Source organism: Sabethes cyaneus, chromosome 3, assembly GCF_943734655.1.
Source record: "Sabethes cyaneus chromosome 3, idSabCyanKW18_F2, whole genome shotgun sequence".
Lineage (NCBI taxonomy): Eukaryota > Metazoa > Arthropoda > Insecta > Diptera > Culicidae > Sabethes > Sabethes cyaneus.
This window is the reverse complement of record NC_071355.1, coordinates 105,704,528-105,729,590: the sequence shown is the minus strand read 5'-3', so window position 1 is coordinate 105,729,590 and position 25,063 is coordinate 105,704,528. Positions and strand designations below refer to the sequence as shown.

Here is a 25,063-nt window from a genome sequence, read left to right as displayed (position 1 = left end):
ATCAGACAATTCAACTGCTTTGCTGACCTTTTTATTTTTGACGAACTATCACGCATTTACCGCTAACGTATTCGTGCACTTGACAATGTAAATACTAACAATTAAGTAACTTTTAAGTATTCATTTAGACCCAAATTGTCCTATGAATTATACGAATAAATTATAAATTATAAATAATAGCATAAACCGATGACATCAGAGACTCTGGAACAAGTAGGCCAACTGCTATTTCCTTGAGTGGACAAGGCTAAAATACTCAGCAGGTTGCTATGCATTTCCTTGCAGCATGAAAGATTTCGACACTTCACAACTTACCTCATCAATTTAAAAATTTTTGTAACAAATAACATAAGTTGCCATTAAAAATGTGACTTTTTCATAATTTTTTCGTGTGAGAAAATCTTACGTAAGAAATGATTAAGCCCCCCTCCCCCCCAAATAAGATTTTGTAAGATTTCGCGGAACCCCCCCTCCCCCCATAATGCCTTACGTAATTAGTGCACGGCCCCTTACGATATCAAACTAATCGAATTTTGAGTTACTAGGGTATGTTGCTACATCGCCGTAATTGCCTATTCCCGTCCTATCCAACACAAATTATTAAAAATATCAGCATTTTTATGACACACAATGCAAAACTAGTTATTCCCTAATATTTTAGTTAGTTGTCTATCATACGCAATCAATCAAAGTGAGCTGAGATCTATTTAAATGCTTTTTATCATTAAAGAAGTCCTACCAGCCAAATTTCCTACGTTTTTTCGTGCGACGAAGAAGACAATGTCGACTAATCGTTTTAATTTCCGTCATTCATAAATGAAAATAACTCGCGCAAGGCATTGTCGTTATTCTACAGGCAGAAAAACTTGCCTGACCTGCAGAAAGTTTATAGAATAACATTTGTCATGCCGTCCTACACAAATACATGCGCGTTAGCTTCGTAAACATTGTTGTGATTTTTAGTTCGGACGATGAAAAATTTTGTTGGACGGATTTTAAAACGGTACGACGAATTTTAGCAATAAAGTCAGTTGCGTAATTTCAATAATATGCTTTAATAGTCGCTTTTCAGTGATTTCAAAGTTCACGGATCGAAAGGTAAGTGTGTTTTAGTCAAATCAGTACAAGAACTTTTGGAGTATTCACTAAATCCATCCAGGAAATGATGAAAATTAGAATGGCTTTCCTTATTACGACGGGAATTAGAAAAAGACCCTAGTTAAAAATGTGGCTAAATATGTTGAAAGGGTCCAATTCATGTAGGGGTCCAAATCAAGTTGGTTAACCTATTAAACATCGTTTCGCCTGCATTATCGATATCGTTATTTTTAGCTTGTTTGTGAAAAAATATAAAAACATCATTTTGCCCGGCATGTCAAAAGACAAAAATAAATATATTTTCATATTTATTTTTCAAGTCCGCAGTTTCTAACACAGTTTCTCAAGCTTTGCGTTCCATTATTTACGATAAATGAAACACATTTTATTTCGCATTTCAAATGTTTCTTTTAATTAAATTCGAACCTGGGTGCGTGTATCCCTGCATCATTCATTTGCTGGCGCTTTTGACATCTCAACCACAGATGCTGTAGATGCGTGGGTTATAATTAGTCGTACTTAAATCGTCGTTCGTAGTCCATTTCAGAATTCAATTGGTTAAAAAAAGACAGCGGCAGTTAGGTGAAACGGAGCATGAGTAGTGGCCGTAAACAAGTAAAAACGAAGTCAGGTATAAGCATTTTATTAACATTTACGGTACGTTTTAAAGATTTGTCCTAAAGCTTGTAAGCAACATATTGTAACATTATATACGCAAATAGTGTTTTTAATAATGCTAATTTACGATAATGCTTAAACGCATTAGCAATGTTTATACAAAAGTTTTTACCATGCGAATTGCTGATATACCGCTGTCTGGTATTAGCGATGCCGAGCTACAGCCAATATGGGCTATGGGGTTATGCGTTAATGCTTGTGGTTACTTGCGTATATACCCTTCTTAAACACGGAATCAAAGTTAAACTTAATCTTTTCGTTATTAAAATTTATTTCTAGATTATTTTACAAGTAAAAAGTAGAACTTCATACGACAATGTTAACATATATTGGCATTTTTAACTGTTTCGCCGTGATGCTAATGAATGGCACGGTCAACCTTAAAAATGATCAGATAACGATATGATGCAACTGTGTTCCATTTAATTAATTTTAATATTTTCTATATAAATAATTTTCTGCATTTGAAATATTGCATTCAAGAGTCCCACGGAAGAAAAAATACACTCAAAAATGACGTTTGACTTCGTTTTAGATGGGCTATAGCCCAATTAACGGAAGCCCGATTAAAACGTAGCCCACTTAAAGATAGCTCAATAAACGAAAGTTGACTGTATATGATTACTTACTTACTTACATTATTCGGTGGCCGCATTTCCAACTCGGAACTCGATTATCGATATCTATATCACCAGCGTAGGTTAATTCCTACAGATCGTGGCCATATCACATGCTCCCGGAGTTATTTCGGTGTTCCTTATGGGACCAAGACATGGCTTTTTTCAGCTAATTTTGTCAATTTTTTTAAATCTTTTTGAAACATATAGATTTTTTTAAACAAATCATTTGTTGTGGTATTAGTTACTTTGCTACAGTTACGAGCCATGGTACGCGCCATCCGGATCCTAGACTTCACTATTGTAGTTTACCAAGCAAATAAATAAATAAAAATTATTATGTAAACTTTGAATAAATCACAATCTGACCTTTTCTACTATTACAATACTTCCCGTCTTCAAACTGTCGTCTTTAACCGATACTGAGAGGCTTTAGTCAGAAGGGGAGAAATTTCCCCTTCCGAAGCATGCTCTTTTTTCTCACGCGACTAGTAGCTATATAAGAAACACTGTGTATGGAAAACGCTCTTCTAGCTGCTTAGTTGCGTTCGTTCCAAAAGTCGCCAACAGATTGACTAACAATGAAAGCCATACATACACACCCTCACTCTGTGCTGAACTCTGCTTTACCGACCATGAAGCCTTTAGCCAGGACTGGTTATAAGACTGATACTTGCTCGAGGTGCGAATGAAGCCTCTTGTCCAAGGACAAATTGTAACTCTTCTCCGCACTTCCTGGCTCTAGAGATAGATTGGTTGAAAAGTAGTAAGAAGCGTAGAGGGAAAAAGGGGTGAAAACACACCGACACTTCAAACACGGATAATAAGCAGTTCGCTCACTCTATAGCGATACTGCAATAACAACGAAGTGCGGAACAACACCTGGATAAGATCACAATAGATGAAAAATGCTGGTCGTAGTGATAATATCCACACACACAAAAAAAAGTAAAAATGCTTAAAACGCTTGATTAAAATATCTTATTGCTTTTTGAGCTTTTTTGAAGAAAAAATGTTATTGCTGGGTTGGACTGTTTTAATGATCTATTATTTTTTAATCGATCTGAGGTGTCAAACCTTGACGAATAAAGAGGTACCTACATCTAGTTTAAAATTATTTAGCACTGTACAGATGGGGAGCTCATTTTGGTCATAAATGATACTGTGGAAACGGGAATAATTAATCGCGTAAGTCTGTTTTAAAATAATTGAACATAGAAATAAGCGCCAGAATATCACACTCATTAATTCGGTAGATTATTGAAATCAACATCCACTGAGTCTCCGTAACACCTCCGTTTAAAATCGCAAAAAGTTTTGGGAAGTTTAGTTTGATCTATCCTTATCGATTGCATAGTATTACTGCAATTTTATAAAATTAGATAAGTAGATTATATGTTCAATGGCATCACTCACCTGGTTTTGTTCAAAATCACACACCCATTTTCGACCTGCATAGTAAGCGAGTATAATTTCGACAGACCATATAACTTATCGTATTCAGTGGCATTAATGTCAAATAAAGTTAAAACTTGCTGTTGGTCGTTTTGAAGAAACCTGAAAAATAAAATTACGCCGTTTATCAAATAAAAATTAAAATGTTGGAATATTATAATACTTTAATTATCATTTTTCTTACATAGCTTTCGACATAAGCTTTTAACCAGGACGCTATGATCTTGCATTTTAATGGTCATAATAAACTAGTGGTTCTGGTTGAGTCATTTTCGATATTATTTATGGCACATTGTGCATACCTTTTTAAAAAATCGCGGCTGCTCAACTTTTTGCAGATCGGGTAACCGAACACGGTGAAATCTAAGGTCGTATACTGCTAGTTGAGGTGGTACGCATGCGGAAGCTGAGCGGTTCTTGATAGCTCGACGTTTCCTCATCCTAGTGAGCTCCTCCAATTTAGATTAGGAGCGACTCGCAACAGGGTCTGATTCAGAGTGGGCAGGTGAATTGAGAAACGCGCGGTCTCAGTACTAAAGCTAAGATGGTAGCCACATTACGAGACCCGGTACAGTGGCCCCTTAGTTTGGCCACTTGTCTAAACAAAGTTACTACTAAAGATCAAAAAAATTCAACTCGGGACATATCTATATATATAAGAGGGGCGCGATATGTATTTTCGTGGTAATAATCGCCCACATTAAACAAAGACTCAAACAAATCATACCAGATTGCATTCAAGACGAGCAAAAGTAACGTAGTTGCACCTCATAGAGTTACATAGCGTTAGCGTTACATAGCGTACCTCCAATTTGCTCTCAATAAGACGCGAGGCGATGCACGCGGGTTCCAAGTCCCGGACAAGTTCCTTCGAAATCCGTTCCGTGCTTGAATCAGAAAAGAAATCCACCCCGGGCCCGGAGCCGGCCATATGGCCTCTGAGAGATATGAAATGATCACTAACCGCTATTTTGTCTAATGCTGATGTTTTTTGATATGCGACACGACATACTTTACTGATGCTGAAATGTCGCGGATGCGGATCATGGCTCGTAACTGCGACAAAGTAATTGATATGTCTACAGTCCATGATATGTTTACAAAAATCAACAGATTTCAAACAGATTTTATATATTTGGCAACTTTATCTAAAAAAGCCATGTCACGGTCCCCCAAGGAACTCCGGAATAACTCTGGGCCATATGACATATGGCCATTATCTGTAGATATTATGAAAATAGAAAATATTGATAATATGGAAAGATAAAAAAGTTACGGTCGTTTTAGAGAATTTTGCGGTGCTAAAAATGATGTAGACCTTAGAGGGGTTAGTTAAGTAATCGTGCTAGGCGTCGTTCACAAAGGACGTTCGGTAACTTTTCGGCATTTAAGAAGCCCCTCCCCACCCCCATCGTCCTTTTTCGTCCATAACAGGTAGATGTCCATAACAGGTAGAAGGTAAATGCTTATTTTATTTTGTAAGAACAACAAGTGATAGTGTCCAATATATACATTACATTATTAGTTCAATAGTTCTTACGCTGCACGAAGATACGAAAGTGAAAGTATAACGTTGTTCTTATCAAAATTTGTCTTATAAACAAAATGACCTTTCAGTAAAACATTTGGTATGTTTTCATAGCCTGAAATATTCCATATATTTTGCAATTTAAGTTTTTCTCTAACAACATACAAACCCAATTGTTGCTCACTAGTTTAACGTCATTTGCCTAATATTGTATACGTTCAACCCAATTGTTGTACCGCAAAGAAAAAAAAGAAATTAGGAGAAATACCAAGTACAGAAACTTGATAGATAAAGAAGAACTGCTTGGAAACAGATTTACCATTTATAAGTACTGTACTGTTACCATTTTTGATTTCAATCATCACCAAACAATGTTTTACTTGGTACAAATTATTGCATTGAATTATTTTATGTATTCATTAGAATTAATTTATAATTCTTTTCCGGTGTCTTTACTTGTTTAAATTTAAACGTAATATACGGTTTTGTTTTTCGAAAGCAAAGTTTTGTGATTTTTTGTTTTGCATTCGAGCGTGTAATGGAAACCTCGACTTTCAAGTTATTTTAGCCACAACATAACTTTCTACTCTTCTTTTAATAAAGGCTGAGGAATTGTTCTACGTTATAATTTTCGATTCTCAAGAATTTCTGATAAACTTCCGCACACATTGTTCCGCTAACCGATTGTGGATTACGTATACGAAAATTACTTTCCAATCACGAAAATTATTACACGCCGGTAATATCATTAGGCCTTTGTGGATTTAGTCTCCAGAGAAATCGATGATATTGTTATAGTATTGTGTATTGTTTCAATCAGACATCCAAATAGTGGTAAAATTTCAATAAGAGTTAGATCAAGTAAGATTGGTAAGGTATGGCATAGCATAGCGGCATTTGTGGATGGTGTGCAAGAAATGACTTTTTCCAATTATTAACCAATATGGATTAAAACACAACAATAGGAACATATAGTTATTTATTTAATCAAACATTATGAATGCGGGTATTTTGAAAGGCATAGAAAGTAATATGGGGTAAATTTGCTTTTTGTTGAGATCCAAAAGCTTAAATTCCATGAGTGGTTTTTAAATCAAACTGTAAGCGTTCGGTGAATATTGGCTCTACTAAGTCAGATTTTTTGAGGTAATTTTTCTATGCTAAATATTTGTTTGCTAACAATTATGTTTACACATATTTGAAGGTTTTGACATATAGGTATTTGTGTTTTGACCATTACAATCTATACCTATAAAGAAGGATTTCTGTCTGTCTGTCTGTATGTTCCTTATAGAATCGAAAACTACTGAACCAATCGGCATGAAAGTATGCATCTAGAGGTTTTTTGGGGCCAGGAAAGGTTTTAGTGATGGTTAGAAACCCCTCCCCCCACTAAGAGGGGGGGCTCCCATACAAATGAAACACAAATTTCTGTATAACTCGACAACTAATCAAGCAAATAGAACAAAATTTGGCATGTGGGTGTTTTCGGTGACAAGAATTTATTCTATGGTAAATTGAGACCCCTCCCCTCTTTATAAGGGGAATTATAATTCCTCTCCTCTTTAAAAGGGGGGGCTTCCATACAAATTTCCTTATAACTCGAGAACTAATCAAGCAAATGAAACCAAATTTGGCAGGTGAAAGTTTTCTAGGGCAAGAATATTTTCTATAGTACATTAGGACCCCTCCTCACTTTAAGAGGGGGGGCTCCTGTACCAAAGAAACACAATTTTCCTCATAACTCGAGAAGTAATTAAGCAAATGGAACCAAATTTGGCATGTGGGTGTTTTTGGAGACAAAAATTTTTTCTATGATGAATTGGGACCCCTCCCCGTTTTAGGAGGGGGGGATCCTATACAAATGAAATACAAATTTCCTCATAACTGAAGAACTAATCAAGCAAATGGAACAAAATTTGGCATGTGAAAGTTTTTGAGGGCAAGAATATTTTCTATGGTGAATAAGGACCCCTCCCCACTTTAAGAGGGGGGGCTCCTATACAAACGAAATACAAATTTCCTCATAACTCTAGAACTAATCAAGCAAATGGAACCAAATTTATCATGTGGGTGTTTTTGTAGGCAAGAATATTTTCTATGGTATATTTTCTATGGTATATTTTCTATGGATTTCCCCACTTTAAGAGGGGGGGGGGACTCCTATACAAATGAAAAACAAATTTCCTCATAACTCGAGAACTAATCAAGCAAATGGAACCAAATTTGACATTTAAGTGGTTTTGGACGCAAGATTTTTTTCTATGGTGAATTGAGACCCCTCTCTTCTTTAGAAAGCGAGTTATGGCCCATCTCCTCTTTAAGAGGGTGGGCTTCCATACAAATGAAATGCAAATTTCCTCTTATCTCGGGAACTAATCAATCAAATGGAACCAAATTTGGCATGTGGGAGATTTTGGAGTCTTGAATTTATTTTACGATAGTTAGAGACCTCTCACTCCTGTGGTAGGGGGATATGGACTCTCATACAAATAAAACAGAAATTTTTGCGAAACTCAAAAACTAATCGAACTCGAGAAATTCGAGACTCTTCCATAAAACATTAGTCAATACAAGACCACAAAAACTATCTATAGTAACACTAGATCATTCAGGACGAGACGGTCGCGAGTGTTGCCGGTGACCCGCCGTCGGAAGCGCCTTCCACTGGGGGGCTTGCAAAACTCGAGATTGTGACAAAGATCATCCGAGATTCATGATTTATGTACAACACAGGTTAATTTGTGGCAATACGAAGTTTGTCGGGTCAGCTAGTCTATACCTATAAAGAAGGATTTCTGTCTGTCTGTCTGTCCGTATGTTCCTTATAGAATCGAAAACTACTAAACCAATCGGCATGAAAATATGCATGTAGAGGTTTTTTGGGGCCAGGAAAGGTTTTAGTGATGGTTAGAAACCCCTCCCCCCACTAAGAGGGGGGGCTCCCATACAAATGAAACACAAATTTCTGTATAACTCGACAACTAATCAAGCAAATAGAACAAAATTTGGCATGTGGGTGTTTTCGGTGACAAGAATTTATTCTATGGTAAATTGAGACCCGTCCCCTCTTTATAAGGGGAATTATAACTCCTCTCCTCTTTAAAAGGGGGGGTTTCCATACAAATTTCCTCATAACTCGAGAACTAATCAAGCAAATGGAACCAAATTTGGCATTTGAAGGTTTTCGAGGGCAAGAATATTTTCTATAGTAAATTAGGACCCCTCACCACTTTAAGAGGGGGGGCTCCTGTACCAAAGAAACACAATTTTCCTCATAACTCGAGAAGTAATTAAGCAAATGGAACCAAATTTGGCATATGGGTGTTTTTGAAGACAAAAATTTTTTCTATGGTGAATAAGGACCCCTCCCCACTTTGAGAGGGGGGCTCCTATTCAAACTAAATACAAATTTCCTCATAACTCGAGAACTAATCAAGCAAATGGAACAAAATTTGGCACGTGGGTGTTTTTGGAGACAAAATTTTTTTCTATGATGAATTAGGACCCCTCCTCACTTTAGGAAGGGGGCTCCTATACAAATGAAATGCAAATTTCCTCATAACTCGAGAATTAATCAAGCAAATGGAACCAAATTTGGCATGTGAAAGTTTTCTAGGGCATGAATATTTTCTATGGTGAATTAGAACCCCTCCCCACTTTAAGAGGGGGGGGCTCCTACACAAACGAAATACAAATTTCCTCATAACTCGAGAACTAATCAAGCAAATGGAACCAAATTTGGCACGTGGGTGTTTTTGTAGACAAAAATTTTTTCTATGATGAATTGGGACCCCTACCCACTTCAGGAGGGGGGGGCTCCTATACAAATGAAATTCAAATTTCCTCATAACTCGAGAACTAATCAAGCAAATAGAACCAAATTTGGATTGTGGAGGTTTCTGGATGCAAAAATATTTTCTATGGTGAATTATTACCCCTCCCAACTTTAAGAGGGGGTGCTTCTACACAAATGAAATACAAATTTCCTCATAAATCGAGAACTAATCAAGCAAATGGAACCATATTTGGCATGTGGGTGTTTTTGGAGGCAACCATTTTTTCTATGATGAATTAGGACCCCTTACCGTTTTAAGAGGGGGGGCTCTCATACAAACGAAATACAAATTTCCTCATAACTCTAGAACTAATCAAGCAAATGGAACCAAATTTATCATGTGGGTGTTTTGTAGGCAAGAATATTTTCTATGGTATATTTTCTATGGATTTCCCCACTTTAAGAGGGGGGGGGGGGCTCCTATACAAATGAAAAACAAATTTCCTCATAACTCGAGAACTAATCAAGCAAATGGAACCAAATTTGACATGTAAGTGGTTTTGGACGCAAGATTTTTTTCTATGGTGAATTGAGACCCCTCTCTTCTTTAGAAAGCAAGTTATGGCCCATCTCCCCTTTAAGAGGGTGGGCTTCCATACAAGTGAAATGCAAATTTCCTCTTATCTCGAGAACTAATCAATCAAATGGAACCAAATTTGGCATGTGGGAGTTTTAGATGGCAGAAATTTTTTCTATGGTGAATTACGACCCCTTCCCCTTTTAAGAGGGGAGCTCCCATACAAATGAAATTTAAATTTCCTTATAACTTGAGAACTAATTAAGCAAATGGAACCAAATTTGGCATGTGGGAGATTTTGGAGTCTTGAATTTATTTTACGATAGTTAGAGACCTCTCACCCCTGTGGTAGGGGGATATGGACTCTCATACAAATAAAACAGAAATTTTTGCGAAACTCAAAAACTAATCGAACTCGAGAAATTCGAAACTCTTCCATAAAACATTAGTCAATACAAGACCACAAAAACTATCTATAGTAACACTAGATCATTCAGGACGAGACGGTCGCGAGTGTTGCCGGTGACCCGCCGTCGGAAGCGCCGCCCACTGGGGGGCTTGCAAAACTCGAGATTGTGACAAAGATCATCCAAGATTAATGATTTATGTACAACACAGGTTAATTTGTGGCAATACGAAGTTTGTCGGGTCAGCTAGTAATATAGATATTTTCAGATGTTATTCAAAACCGAGAAATGGGCAACAATTGGGTGGGGGGCAACAATTGGCAACCCTATTAGGATGTACAATTGCCATCATGCCATCGCGAAAATTATTAGCGTGGTAATTTCCTGCGTGTCCCACACATGCTTGAATTTGAACCATCAGTTTTTTTTGTTATTGCCTCCTTATTGCCCCATTTCTTGCTTGACAAGCATATTTTCAATGTATTTGGTAAGTACAGGATAATTATTATTAAAACATGAATTTGTCCATATTAAAATATGAACTCGTAAAATTGCTGCAAAGCACAATATAATGAACAATTTACCGAACGTTTGACTGTTGAGATTCCGGTTAAATTTTAACGAATTCGGTGCTTTTTTATTGAAATTAGAAATAGTGAAATAACAAAAAAGATGATTATTCAAGTACCTCGAAAGAAGTTCATTAGCGCTAGAGATGATAGAGAAACCTGGTCGCTCATCTCGTATCCTCCGACATCCTGCTCGTATTTCTCTGATCTCTGTGTAAATATTAGGTGGTGTGAAAAATGTGCTCGCTACTTCATCTTGGACATTCTTTTTTACAAGCCATGCTTGGCAACTGCTACTACTAGCGTCCATATGCTGAATTGAAAATGTTGATGTTGATTTATTTAGGGGTAAGTCCTCGGATGATCCTGGCGAACATTTTGGACTATTGAGGTTATTATGCGCAGTTCCTAGAGTAGTAACTTCAAAGTTTAGTGGTTTAATAACGGTATCATCGGTAGACATGAGGGTATCATCATCTTGGATATCGTCTTGCTGCTTAATTTGCGGAAGAGATGGTTTCATAACCCTTGTTTTGTTTAACCTTTTGAAGTCATTTTTAGATGTGAAGTTTATCATCCCTTCGTTACCTGGCCAATCTGTAAGCTCATCATCTCCTTCATGATCTGACTCATTGGTATTAATAGCTTCAGAATCACTTGAGCTTAAAGAACTGGAGCTTAACAATTCGCTCATATTGGGGCAATTCATTCGATCGTCATAAGGTGATTGCATTTGTTCTTGTCGACGACTATGTTTAACTTTGTGTGATTTCGTATTATGCTTGTTACTGATTGGTCGTGTGAGGCAAGTGTTCATCGATTCAAATCCTGTGGATTTTCTAACACTAGCTGTTGAACCCTTATGAGTTCGACAACTTTCAGCCAAATTCAATGAATTTTGCACAATAGTTGTTTCTGTAGGTACATTACTAGTGCTGGATATATTGCTAATGGTATTGTAAAGTACTTCTTGTTTGCTATTTGATTCCTCTGATCCATCTGGTAAATCGATTCTTTTGTTAAAAGGAGTAGAAAATTGAAAGCATAGCTTCAAATTTCGCTCTTGAGACATTTTCTCAATTTTAGATATGATATTTTTGTTAAATGAAACACCAGAAGTAAACGAAGCTGCCCTATTGCGCCCTTTGCATTCAAGATATGATAATGATTTTGGCGCAAATAAATCTCGCTGTCTGGGCACACTATTCGAGTGTTGTTTGTACGTTTCATAGTCGACGTATCGGTCGCGATGACTTCGTTTCCTCTTTCCACAGAAAATCAAATTTGCCCTAAAAGTATATATGAGATTAATTGGATTTATTGTTCATATTCAAATTTATATATATCCGTAAACTATTAAAAACATAAAAATGGACTAATTCCTTTTCATCTGCTACTCAAGGAACAAAGCACTTTATTTGCCTCATGTCAATTTTTTTTCTCAATAACGTGAAAGAAGTTTTTTTTGCGTTTTAAACATTACACTTTCCTACAGAAACCTGTCCTTTCTTCCCTATGGCTTTTGGACGATAATCATTAAAGAAACCGAAGTGTTCCAGATACACCCGTGTATCTTGGCCTAGAACTACGTTGGGCTGGTTTTTGCGTAGAAACCTTGAAGATTAAAGCGTAAATGGCGTAAAGTGAAAAAAAAACGAATTAATCAACCTAGCGGTGTGACCTGGTCTTTCTACTGCAACAATAATTATTTTTTATTTCTCAGGAACATTAAAATTAAGTTGACTATATTTTAAAATATCAGTCAAAAATCCTCAAAATCCTTATTTAACTGTAAAATTCATAAGAACGTACTGCGTACAATATTTTCTTTCCTAGCTTGCGTAATTATTTGTAAGTGTCATTTAATTTACTTTATTTACCTTATTTAGTTTTATTATAGTTAAGTGATTTCTAGAAATATATATAAAGACAAAGGATAATTTTTGCAGATTTGAATGGATATATGTAGAAAATTATAAATTAACCGTTTAACAAATAAAGCTTAAAAGCCACATTTGAATTTCGTTTTGAATTGACAATATGAAAAATGTATTCAGAACCGATTTCTTGATATTTGGATACAGTGATACAAATCCGTATTCGTACGGCAACATGCAGATTTCGTTCTTCTACGACTGCTTAAAAAAGCACCTTGAGGGTGAAAATATGTTCGGTCTGATCAAAATTAGTTCCATTGCTCCAACTTTTAAAGCGAAAAATCAAAATTTTAGCTCAACAATAGTGTCTTTCAATGGTAACAACTTGAAGAACTAGAGATAGCAAGAAGATTGGTATGCTAATATCCCCCACTTAGTCAACCCATCGCTTGTAATAAGGTAAAACAATCAGTGACCCGCTAAGACTGCTTAAAATCGGTTCTTTACCCTAGGTAAAATCATAGTGTCAGATGTTAATTTTAAAGTATGATATCTGATCTGGTTTTGGAAAAATGGTTTTTATTTATCTGAAAAAAAAAAAAAAAAAATTTATAATTTATCCACTCAAATTCATATTCGTACGGGCTTTGAATTAACAGTTTTTCTTTCGCAGATGTGGCTTAATTTCAAAGATGAGCATTTAGTATGGTATCCCTTGGTCATTGCAATCGCCTTTAGTCGTTTTGAAATGCTGTCTACGAGTTTTTTCGTGTATTCGGTGGGAATTTGATTTCATTCGTCCATCAAGTGCTTTCTAAGATCGTTTTTGTTAGAAATTTAATGGTTTCTAACTTTTTTGTCGAAATATTCCAAAAGGTTTTCAATGGGATTGATGTCTGGAGATATTGTGGTTGAATATCAATAATTTTTGAGCAGTTGTAAAGTAACCATGTGTGTTTCTTAAGTGCTTTGTGCTTTGGGTCATTGTCTCGGTAAAACTTGAACCTCTGACTAAATCCCATTTTGTTGCCACTTGGCACTTTAAAATGTCTTAATAGATATTTTGATCCATTATGGATTATGCCATCGGTGAAGACTAAATTGCTAACACCTTTAATCGTAATCCACCCCTTTACCATCACTCCACCCCCGCCGTGTTTAACCGTTGCTTTCAGATTTTTTACATTTAGTTCATCGTTTGGCTTTTCTCATACAAAACGACGACCATCTGAGCCAAAGATGATAAATTTCTTCCCAATAAGGTATTATTTTTGCAGATGAGCTCAAATTTAACATCTTTGATTCAGATGGTCGTCGTCTACCCATACATAAAGTCAAACGATGAACTAAATGTAAAAAATCTGAAAGCAACGGTTAAACACGGCGGGTGTGGAGTGATGGTCAGGGGGTGGATTACAGCTAAAGGTGTTGGCAATTTAGTCTTCATCGATTGACAGAGGCTGAAAATACATCCAAACGTCCACTAAAGAGCTCACGTTGAAAAATCCTGTCATTTGATACCCCATTTGCCATATTTTCGAAGAGAATTCCAAATGACCACTTTTGAGTTCCCGTAGAACCGAGACCGGAAGTTCCGGAATGTTCAGATCGGCTCAGAATACATCCAAATTTCCACTAAAGAGCTCGTATTGAAAAATCTTGTAATTTGATACCCCATTTTCCATATTTTCGAAGAGAATTTCAAATGACCACTTTTGAATTCCGGTAGAACCGATGCCGGATGTTCCGGAATGTCCAGATCGGCTTAAAATATATCCAAATGTCCACTAAAGAGCTCACGTTGAAAAATCCTGTCTTTTGATACCCTATTTGCCATATTTTCGAAGTGAATTCCAAATGACCACTTTTGAGTTTCGGTAGAAGCGACAACGGATGTTCCGAAGTGTGGGGCGTAAACCAGCGCTCTGCAGGATAGTATAAAAGTCATTATTAGTGACTACAAATAAAATGGATAACTTTTGCGCAGTCAATTAAGCAGATTTCTACTTGGTTTTATTTCATCTGCTACTTATGACGTCAAAAAAAATCCCACCGCGATCTGGAATATTTCCGGGAAAATGGAACCATAATTTACCAGCATATTTTTTTTTGAAGTAGGACTATTTCTTTGATTTCTATATTGGGGTGCACTTTAGAAAAACGAAAAGGGAACATGTAACGAAAAGTGGTTATGGTTTGCACGCTTATAACTCAGTCATCCGTCAACAGATTCTAGAGATATTGGTATCAATCGATTGGAAATTTTTCAAAAAATCCATTACAACACAGTAGATTACATGTTTCCCTAACAGACGTTTATTAATTGAGAAAATATGAGTCGAATATTTAATATTTCATTATTTGCATTTTTTGCCTTCCCACGTCAGTGCTTCCCTAGCACGGATGACAGAAATATATACGAGATGAGCTATGAGTTAAACTTCCTTTCCTTACCTTCTTCGGTCCCCGGCTTTCGTTGGCGAAACATCAGCCAGCAGCAGCCAGCTTGCGACGCATCGAACAGTCAGTTTTCGAGACACATCGGTGGCAAATTGGCAATTTTAAAGGTTGTATTTGAAACATTGTTTGCCTTTGCCTCGGTGTGTGTCATCAGTCGGTCGCCGACGTTCGTTGGCGAAACATCAGCCAGCAGCAGCTAGCTTGCGACGCATCGGACAGCTACACATCGGTGGCAATTTTAAAGGTTGTATTTGAAACTTTGTTTGCCTTTGCCTCGGTGTGCGTCATCAGTCGGTCGCCGACTTTCGTTGGCGAAACATCAGCCAGCAGCAGCTAGCTTGCGACGCATCGGACAGCCAGTTTTCGAGACACATCGGTGGCAAATTGGCAATTTTAAAGGTTGTATTTGAAGGGTTGCCACATGCACAGATTATTCTGTGTTTAACAGATATTTGAAAGAAATCGCCTGTACAGAATCTGTATGCACAGAATACAGATTTTCGCCAAATTACACAGATTAAACAGGTTTTTGAGCTTTTACATGAGAGTGAAAGAGACGAAAATAGCCAGCAAAATGACTCTCTATCTCTTTCACTCTCATTGTTTTGCATTGGACAGATTTTTGCACAGATATTTTTCCTCGCCGTACAGATTGTCAGATTTTTTCAACAAAAAACACAGAATTATATGTGGCATCCCTGATTGAAACTTTGTTTGCCTTTGCCTCGGTGTGCGTCATCAGTTGGTTGCCGGCTTTCGTTGGCGAAACACCAATCAGCAGCTAGCTTGCGACGTATCGGACAGCCAGTTTTCGAGACACATCGGTGGCAAATTGGCAATTTTAAAGGTTGTATTTGAAACATTGTTTGCCTTTGCCTCGGTATGCGTCATCAGTCGGTCGCCGACGTTCGTTGGCGAAACATCAGCCAGCAGCAGCTAGCTTGCGACGCATGGGACAACCAGTTTTTTTCGAGACACATCGGTGGGCGGTGGCAATTTTAAAGGTTGTATTTGAAACATTGTTTGCTTTGTCTCGGTGTGCGTGATCAGTCGGTCGCCGGCTTTCGTTGGAGACACATCGGCAGGCAGCTAGCTTGCGACTCATACCATCATAAACATAAAAGTCTATAGACTAATCTCAGGATTTTAGTCTTGAGCGATAGATTAAAACTTCTCGCTCGGTGGTAATCTGCAATTGATGCAGGAAGCGGCACAATATGTGTCGATAACACAACCAACACGCGTAGCTATCCTTGAGAAGTGGATTTTGCGGTCTCCTTTTGTCCAGCGCCTCTATGGTTCAAAGGTACAAGTACCAGCGAACCACATGCCCTGGAGGGTGTTGTGGGTTCGAATCCGGTTATAATCTCAGATTACAGCTTGGTTCGACTCATGCACCTTCCAGCATTGGACAAAAGGTAGGAGTCAAAATGACTACTTGTCAAGCATAGCTACCAATACCCCCCCCCCACTCCTTCCTTTCCGCTCTTCCCCCTCCTTCACCAAAAATTTTCATTTCTTTCCCCTACCGTCCCTTCATCAATTGTAGAACCATCGTTTCAAAAAAAAATATAAAAGTCTATCTTGATTACAGATCCTACCAGTAGCGTTTGTCTCATAAACAGTATTCCCACTATTAATCCACACACCAATAACCTATCTGATGGACGAAAATAGACAATGGACACCACGAGTCAGAAATTTGAGAATTCGAGAATAACAAACGGACCTTTGCAGGTCCACTATTTAAATTAGCTGAAGAGTTGAAATTATGAATTTCTCACATGTAAGAACACAATCCTTTACCTTTCGTTACTCGCGTCAACTCCGTTTTATAGGCATGCTAAAACGTAACAGAATTCTCTCGAATATTAATGCCACTTGGTGAAAAACTTATGGAACTTTTTCCACCATTTGTCTGCGGATCAACCTTACTGAAAACAGTAATTTTATTTATTGCTAGATTCCCGAGATATACCGAGATAAAGTCAACGGTTCACAGGGGTTGTACAAAATACAACAGCGCAAGTAAACCTCCCGTTACTGCGCAACTGGGGAATCTATTATATGAAATTCGTACAAAAATCGCCGGTTTTGGCATTGGGAGACGAATTGCTCTACATTCGTAGTCCTACTTCAAGCCTGCGCCCGTGCCACTAGGCATGGACCCTAATACTTTTATTAAAGGCCAATGTAATGTGGTTCTTTTAAGACTAGTTGCATAAAAATCGATTGAAAATCAGCGGAGATAGAGCCAAATGTGTAACTGAAAGTACCTTCATTTTTTATGTCGGGGACGGGGAGCTTAATGTCACAACACTATGACTATGCGTTAGAGTTATCATCTTTTAAAATTCAAGAAACGAATTCAAGAAAATTTCTAAAAAAAATATTGCGTGAATATTTCTTTTTTACTTTCGATGAAAATGAACATCTAGAATAAAATGTTTGACCTCAACAATTTTCTGTGACTAATTTACATGCTTGATTTCAAAATTGTAATATATCTGAATTGCAAAAATAACTGGGTAGAGCTTTAGATATTAGTCGGGCCAGTCCCGGCGTAGTGGTTAGTATTCACGCCTCTCACGCCGAGGACCCGGGTTCAAATCCCAACCCCGCAGAAGTGACGAATGACCCAAGCTGGTTAAAGTGACTATAATCGAACAACAAAAAAACTAGATATAAAATATTAGAAAGAGAAGTTGGGCTTTTTTTTAGTTGGCCCTCCTTTAGATAATTGTTTTTGCATGAAAATCAAAACTGGGACTTTTGTTGAATACTGTCATGAAAAAATAGTCATTGGTTTGATCGCATCGTTTTTATGATGTTGTCCGCTAGAGAGTTAAGAAAACGAGATGAGATCAAAGAAACAGTACAAAAACAGCGCTATAAACATACTTGAGAATGGCAAAAATAATGGTTTTGACGTAGGACTACGTCTTACGGCAAGTTTTGTGATAGGGTGTCATTCCAAAAAATCGAACAATGCGAGCGTCACGAAAAATGAAAGGTTTTGAGCGCTAATAGTTCAGCGGTTTTTCGATCGATTTTCAATATTCTTACACCAATCGATCGGAAAATCTTCTAAGAATTGACCCAAATGAAGAAAAGTATGGATTCTTGATGTTGAACTATTGAAAAATTGAAAATAATGAACCTATGTTTTACCAGAATTCTCGCTTCGTGACTGTTTGGAAGATTCTTTACGATGATCTAAACCTATACCAATTTGATATCTGTGCTTGGGAAATAAGCCAAAACAAGTGACAGAGTTCCCCCATTTCAACAAGATTTCTTAACACCGCGGTTCAACCTAGACCATTTTGATGTCCTTGCTTGGGAAGTACGCCAGAGAGAGTAACAAAGCCCTCTCGCGCCAACAGATTTCTTAAGAACGCGATTAAACCTAGTCCAATTTGATGTCTGTGTTAGGGAAGTGTGCCAGAAAAAATGACACAAGCTCGTTGTCCCAACAGATCGCAAATTCTTTACTGCGAGACGATTAAACCTCGGCGAACTTGATATCTGTTGGAAAAATGTGCTACAGCTGTAGTGTTCGGTTATAATACGACTCTGTATCAATACGCATGCTTGCCGTTTCATTAGAAGTGTAGTGGAAAGATGTGCTGTTGATAAAATAGGATTGAATTCGTCAAATCCCTTCAACGTGGGAAACCATGGATAATAAAAACAATCTTTAATTTCAGTAAAGGTAGCAGGAAAGCAATAGTTTGTGTTCTTGATTTTGTTAAATTGTTTTCAAATGCACAATCTTTTGAGAATTGAACGTATGCAATGCTACTACTTTGATAAATGTTACATACAACGCATGTAGCATGTATATATGTTGCATATAGCATGTATACATGAAGAATCGAATGATTACAAGCATGCCACTATCTCTACAAAGAGACTTACGTAGTCCTGCGTCACCTATATATACGGTCGTGTCTTGTACACAACCCCTCTGAATTTTCCAGCGCTAGTCTGTTTTGATGGCATGAGCGATCCGATATGCGCAAAATTTGCTTGAAATTTGTGTAAATTTATATGGGAAAATCCATTTATGCTCTAAAATTTTGCAGAACACATCCATGTGCAATATGAAAATTGCGAAAGATAAACTATTTGTTTAACTTTTAGGGGGATTAATCAAAAGTTGAACCAAACCACCAAAGTCCACCAAACGATAGAACTTTGAATTTCAAGAAACTCTTGCAAAGTCCACAAACATAAAATCAAGTTTTTCTACTCAAAATTTAAATGCGCACGTTTCTTTTAGTTTTGGACCACTTTAAATGGCGTAATGTCAGGATCACAAACGATAATAAAACTCTGAACTATCGAGTTATGCTGAACCCGTTTCATACCTTTTCAACAATATGTGTGACAGAAAAAAAGAATATTGGTGATCAATCTGATTATTATTACTGAGCTAATTTTAAAATGTAGCGATCGTGTAATGTGTCTACAGCCTACAGGCTATCCAAGTAAATTTGTCCAAACATGTTAACTTTAGCCATATTCCGGCTTTTATGCAGTTTTAATCTATTAATCTAAGACACTCAACATACACTATGAAAAATATGTATGTACAACTGGCATAAAAACATGCGCAGTTTTCATCTACCGAACATTTCACTTAAATTTTGCGTATCAGCGATTTTTACTCATATAGGTCATACCATCTAAATAGCTGGAAAGTTTTATTTACTTTGTTTTTAAACATAAGACGAAATGCATGCCGACTGTAAACCAGATTCCAAAATTATTCCGGTAAATGAACGAATCGATTTTTCAGAGTGCATCTATTTCATGCGGCAGGGGGATTCTCGTATTCTTTCTTTTATCTCTTGCTCGTAGTAAGTCAGTAGTGCCATACAAAAGACTAAGATTGTGGCTTTTTCGTCATGCATTACAGAAATCTAACGGAAGTTATAGCAACATTAAGTTGGGTAAAGAATACCAGCGAATTTTGTGTTAAGCTCTCGCGTGACTTTAACTGAAATGTTCATCATGCTTTATACAATACTCCCGTTTTTTCATAACATTGCTCGTCAAACTGCATGTATACACACAATGCGTCTGGTTATTTGTTGCTTATAGTTTCTATTCTATTCGCAAAACAATACAAATATAAAATGATGATATCTTAAGACACATCCGGAAACGAACAATAAAGCTTGAGGACTCATTCGCTAGATGGTGCAAATGGCAAACAAATTAAATGATTCTAGAATCTCTTTTGACGTAGGACTACGTCTTACGGCAAGTTTTGAGATAGGGTGTCATTCCAAAAAATCGAAAAATGCGAGCGTCACGAAAAATGAAAGGTTTTGAGCGCTAATAACTCTGCGGTTTTCCGATCGATTTTCAATATTCTTACACCAGTCGATCGGAAAATCTTCTAAGAATTGACCCAAATGAAGAAAAGTATGAATTCTTGATGTTGAACTATTGAAAAATTGAAAATAATGAACCTATGTTTTACCAGAATTCTCGTTTCGTGATTGGTTGGAAGATTCTTCGCGATGATCTAAACCTATACCAATGTGATATCTGTGCTTGGGAAGTAAGCCAAAACAAGTGACAAAGTCTCCTCATTTCAACAAGATTTCTTAACACTGCGGTTTAACCTAGACCATTTTGATGTCCTTGCTTGGGAAATACGCCAGAAAGAGTGACAAAGCCCCCTCGTGCCAACAAATTTCTTACGAACGCCATTAAATCTAGTTCAATTTGATGTCTGTGTTAGGGAAGTGTGCCAGAAAAAATGACACAAGTTCGTTGTCCCATCAAATCGCAAATTCTTTACTGCGAGACGATTAAACCTAGGCGAATTTGATATCTGTGTTGGAAAAATGTGCTACAGCTGTAGTGTTCGGTTATAATATTACTCTGTATGAATACGCATGCTTGCCGTTTCACTAGAAGTGTAGTGAAAAGATGTGCTGTTGATAAAATAGGATTGAATTGGTAAAATCCCTTCAACGTGGGGAACCATGGGTAATAAAAACAATCTTTAATTTCAGTAAGGTAGCAGGAAAGCAATGTGTTCTTGATTTTATTAAATTGTATTCAAATGCACAATCTTGTGAGAATTGAACGTATGCAATGTTACTACTTTGATAAATGTTACATACGCATGTAGCATGTATATATGTTGCATATAGCATGTATACATGAAGAATCAAATGATTACAAGCATGAATACATGCTACTATCACTACAAAAAGTGTTACGTAGTCCTGCGTCACCTATATATGCGGTCGTGTCTTGTACACAACCCCTCTGATTTTTTTTTTGTGGGGTGTTGAGTTGGAGCTGCCTGGCAGTATGATTTTCAAGGCTCAACCCAAAAGAATAATAAATTTTAGCTTCTATCTTGCAACAGTACTCCAGGCGGACTAGCCTATGTTGGCCGGTTGAACACTGGTTGACCAGTACTATCTTTAGACAGGTTTTCAAAATAAAACAAATTGACTGTAGTGCGATGTGGTTGTTCATTGTGGCTGAATATGAGTCTGAAGACGAGTGATAAGGGGGCATAGTACTTTTTACACCATATTTTTTGCCTAATTTCAAATATTTTATTCTCGATAACGCGAAAAGCGAATCGATTTGGGTTTTTTGCATTCCAAACATTGCACTTTATACTAATATTTACAATTTTGTTTGCATATGTGAACCCCTTCCCCTTTCCCCTACGGCTCCTTGAATATGATCGTTCGAAAAAAACATGATTTGCGGTACCATGGATTGGCGCTGGGGGTCTTATAAGAATTGCAAAATTCCAGAACGACATGAAAGTATATTAAATTATCTCGTGTTTGACCCATCCTTTTTTTAAAATTCGAACGTATAACAAAATGGCGGACATTCAAACATAAAAATAAGGTTTGTAGTCGAAAAAATTGACTTTAAACATTTCTAAAAAATACAAAAATAGTAATATCAAAAAAAGGATGGGTCAAACACTAGATAATTTTGTTGGTTTTTAAACAAAAAAAGAATCATGAGAATTGCTTGAGCCGTTCTTGAGATATTTATGGTACCGACTTTCAAAACCTGGTTTCGAGAAAAACGACGTTGAACTTTTTATTCGCCGTGTAATCGCTCCAGACATGCGCGGTACAAATAGCTGTAACTTTGTCAATTTTTGGAATTCATTGAAATGACTTGAAACACATATGGTCAAAATGTTAATCTTTCGAAATAATCATTAAAAAAAATTTCAATTTTTTTAAGTTGAAAAAGTACTATGCCCCCATAAGGTCAGATGAATAGGTACGTCACGTCGAGTGGTTCTCCCGTCTTAGCTAAGAAACAGGTCGGGAAACAAATTTGAATTTGGTAATGCTTTATCGATTTAAAGATTCTTTATAGGATTTAAGAATTTTTAAACTCTGTCTTTGTCTTTTTGAGTCTTTAGAGATAATGTCACCCACTAAAATATTGTTTTACTAACATCATGCGCATATCTCCATCAACAGTGTACATACTTGATATGTGCATAATGGCAGTATATGCAGTTGAAACGATGGTTCTACAATTGATGAAGGGACGGTAGGGGAAAGAAATGAAAATTTTTTGGTGAAGGAGGGGAAGAGCGGAAAGGAAGGGGGGGGATATTGGTAGCTATGCTTGACAAGTAGTCATTTAGACTCCTACCTTTTGTCCAATACTGGAAGGTGCATGAGTCGAACCAAGCTATAATCTGAGATTATAACCGGATTCAAACCCACAACACCCGCCAGGGCATGTGGCTCGTTGGTACTTGTACCTTTGAACCATAGAGGCGCTGGATAAAAGGAGACCGCAAAATCCACTTCTCAAGAATAGCGACGCGTTTGGTTGGGTTATCGACACATATTGTGCCGCTTCCTACATCAATTGCAGATTACCACCGAGCGAGAAGTTTTAATCTAACTACTTTTTACTTTCAGGACGACGACACTATGCCGGCCCTTACGACTTGCAAGGTACTGCACGTCGCGTTGTTCGTTTGTCAGCGCCAGCATTGGACAAAAGGTAGGAGTCAAAATGACTATTTGTCAAGCATAGCTACTAATACTCCCCCCCTTCCTTTCCGCTCTTCCCCTCCTTCACCAAAAAATTTTCATTTCTTTCCCCTACCGTCCCTTCATCAATTGTAGAACCATAGTTTCAAAAAAAAAAAAAAGATATATATGTATGACCGCATTTCAAGGTCAAGACTAAAAACTTGAGATTAGTCTATTACATAGGAACGGGACCTTCCCTCGAAAACCCGCGCCGAGAAACGCGGCTAACACACGCTGACAGACGAACAACGTCACGTGCAGTACCTTGCAAGTCGTAAGGGCCGGCATAGTGTCGTCGTCCTGAAAGTAAAAAGTAGTTAGATTAAAACTTCTCGCTCGGTGGTAATCTACAATTGATGTAGGAAGCGGCACAATATGTGTCGATAACCCAACCAAACGCGTCGCTATTCTTGAAAAGTGGATTTTGCGGTCTCCTTTTGTCCAGCGCCTCTATGGTTCAAAGGTACAAGTACCAGCGAACCACATGCCCTGGCGGGTGTTGTGGGTTCGAATCCGGTTATAATCTCAGATTACAGCTTGGTTCGACTCATGCACCTTCCAGCATTGGACAAAAGGTAGGAGATAGGAGTCAAAATGACTACTTGTCAAGCATAGCTACCAATACCCCCCCCCTTCCTTTCCGCTCTTTCCCTCCTTCACCAGAAAATTTTCATTTCTTTCCCCTACCGTCCCTTCATCAATTGCAGAACCATCGTTTCAAAAAAAAATATTAATATATATGTATGATCGCATTTCAAGGTCAAGACTAAAAACTTGAGATTAGTCTAGTATATGCAGTGCATTGACGTGAATCTGATAAGAAAACTTTGTTCGCTTAATACTTAAAACTTTAAGAAAACTCAATTGATTGACAAATGTATTAATGAATTTTTGAGTCACTGTCGACCAATGTAACACCCGCATCTAGGCAAGTTTTCATTTTATATGCAATTATGTTATGTTTTTCGCTATAGAAATAATAATAAACTTAGTAATATTTAAACCTATTAGAAAACTTCATAAGTTTTGAATATCACTGCGTCTTGGCATATCACTGAGGTGCAACACCAATATGTGAGTGTATTTCTTACACTGCGGAGATCGATACAGTCGCACCGGTGCGCAAAAAACGAACGCTTGCTTAAAGGGATTAGCAAACAAAGTGTATAGCTGTGTATGCGTGAAACAACAGCGGTGCAATTTAGAATCACACACCCAACAAATACGCCACTCAAGAGCCCGTATGTTCTCTCACCACAAATCGCACTGGCGTGCACTACTCTGCAGAGCTTTCACTGGTGCTTCGTTTTCGATGCAGCAGAGCATTCACATTCTGTCTCTGCAGAAAAAATTCAGGTTGTCTGTATGGTGTGCGGTCAATTTGACCGCAAAATTCAAATTGCCATATCTCAGTCAAAACTTAGAAAGGTATTTTAATAGACTGTTTGCATATTTTTTGTACCCAGGTGCCATGACCGCGATAACCATGTCTTTATAAACAACTAGCTGACCCGACAAACTTCGTATTGCCACAAATTAACCTGTGTTGTACATAAATCATGAATCTTGGATGATCTTTGTCACTTCTCGAGTTTTGCAAGCCCCTCAGTAGGCGGCGCTTCCGACGGCGGGTCACCGGCAACACTCGCGACCGGCTCGTCCTGAATGATCTAGTGTTACTATAGATAGTTTTTGTGGTCTTGTTATTGATTAATGTTATATGGAAGTCTCGAATTTCTCGAGTTGGATTAGTTTTTGAGTTTCGCAAAAATTTCTGTTTTATTTGTATGAGAGTCCATATCCCCCTACCACAGGGGTGAGAGGTCTCTAACTATCATAAAATAAATTCAAGACTCAAAAATCTCCTACATGCTAAATTTGGTTCCATTTGCTTGATTAGTACTCAAATTATAAGGAAATTTGTATTTCATTTGTATGGGAGCCCACCCTCTT

At 37.4% G+C, this 25,063-nt stretch overlaps 1 protein-coding gene across 3 annotated transcripts in view; it reads right to left on the bottom strand.

The window, feature by feature from the left end:
• Positions 1 to 3,385: 3,385 nt before the first annotated feature.
• The window catches only part of LOC128742386 (uncharacterized), a 59,181-nt gene continuing 37,503 nt past the window's right edge, over positions 3,386 to 25,063 (bottom strand). For all 3 annotated transcript variants that reach the window (XM_053838732.1, XM_053838730.1, XM_053838731.1), the window contains exons 5-7: positions 10,827 to 11,996; positions 3,810 to 3,950; positions 3,386 to 3,755 (exon numbers count right to left, since the gene is read on the bottom strand). In XM_053838732.1, coding sequence (XP_053694707.1) covers positions 3,638 to 3,755; positions 3,810 to 3,950; positions 10,827 to 11,996 — 1,429 coding nt within the window. In that variant the 3' untranslated portion in view covers positions 3,386 to 3,637. The remainder of the gene's footprint in view (positions 3,756 to 3,809; positions 3,951 to 10,826; positions 11,997 to 25,063) is intronic.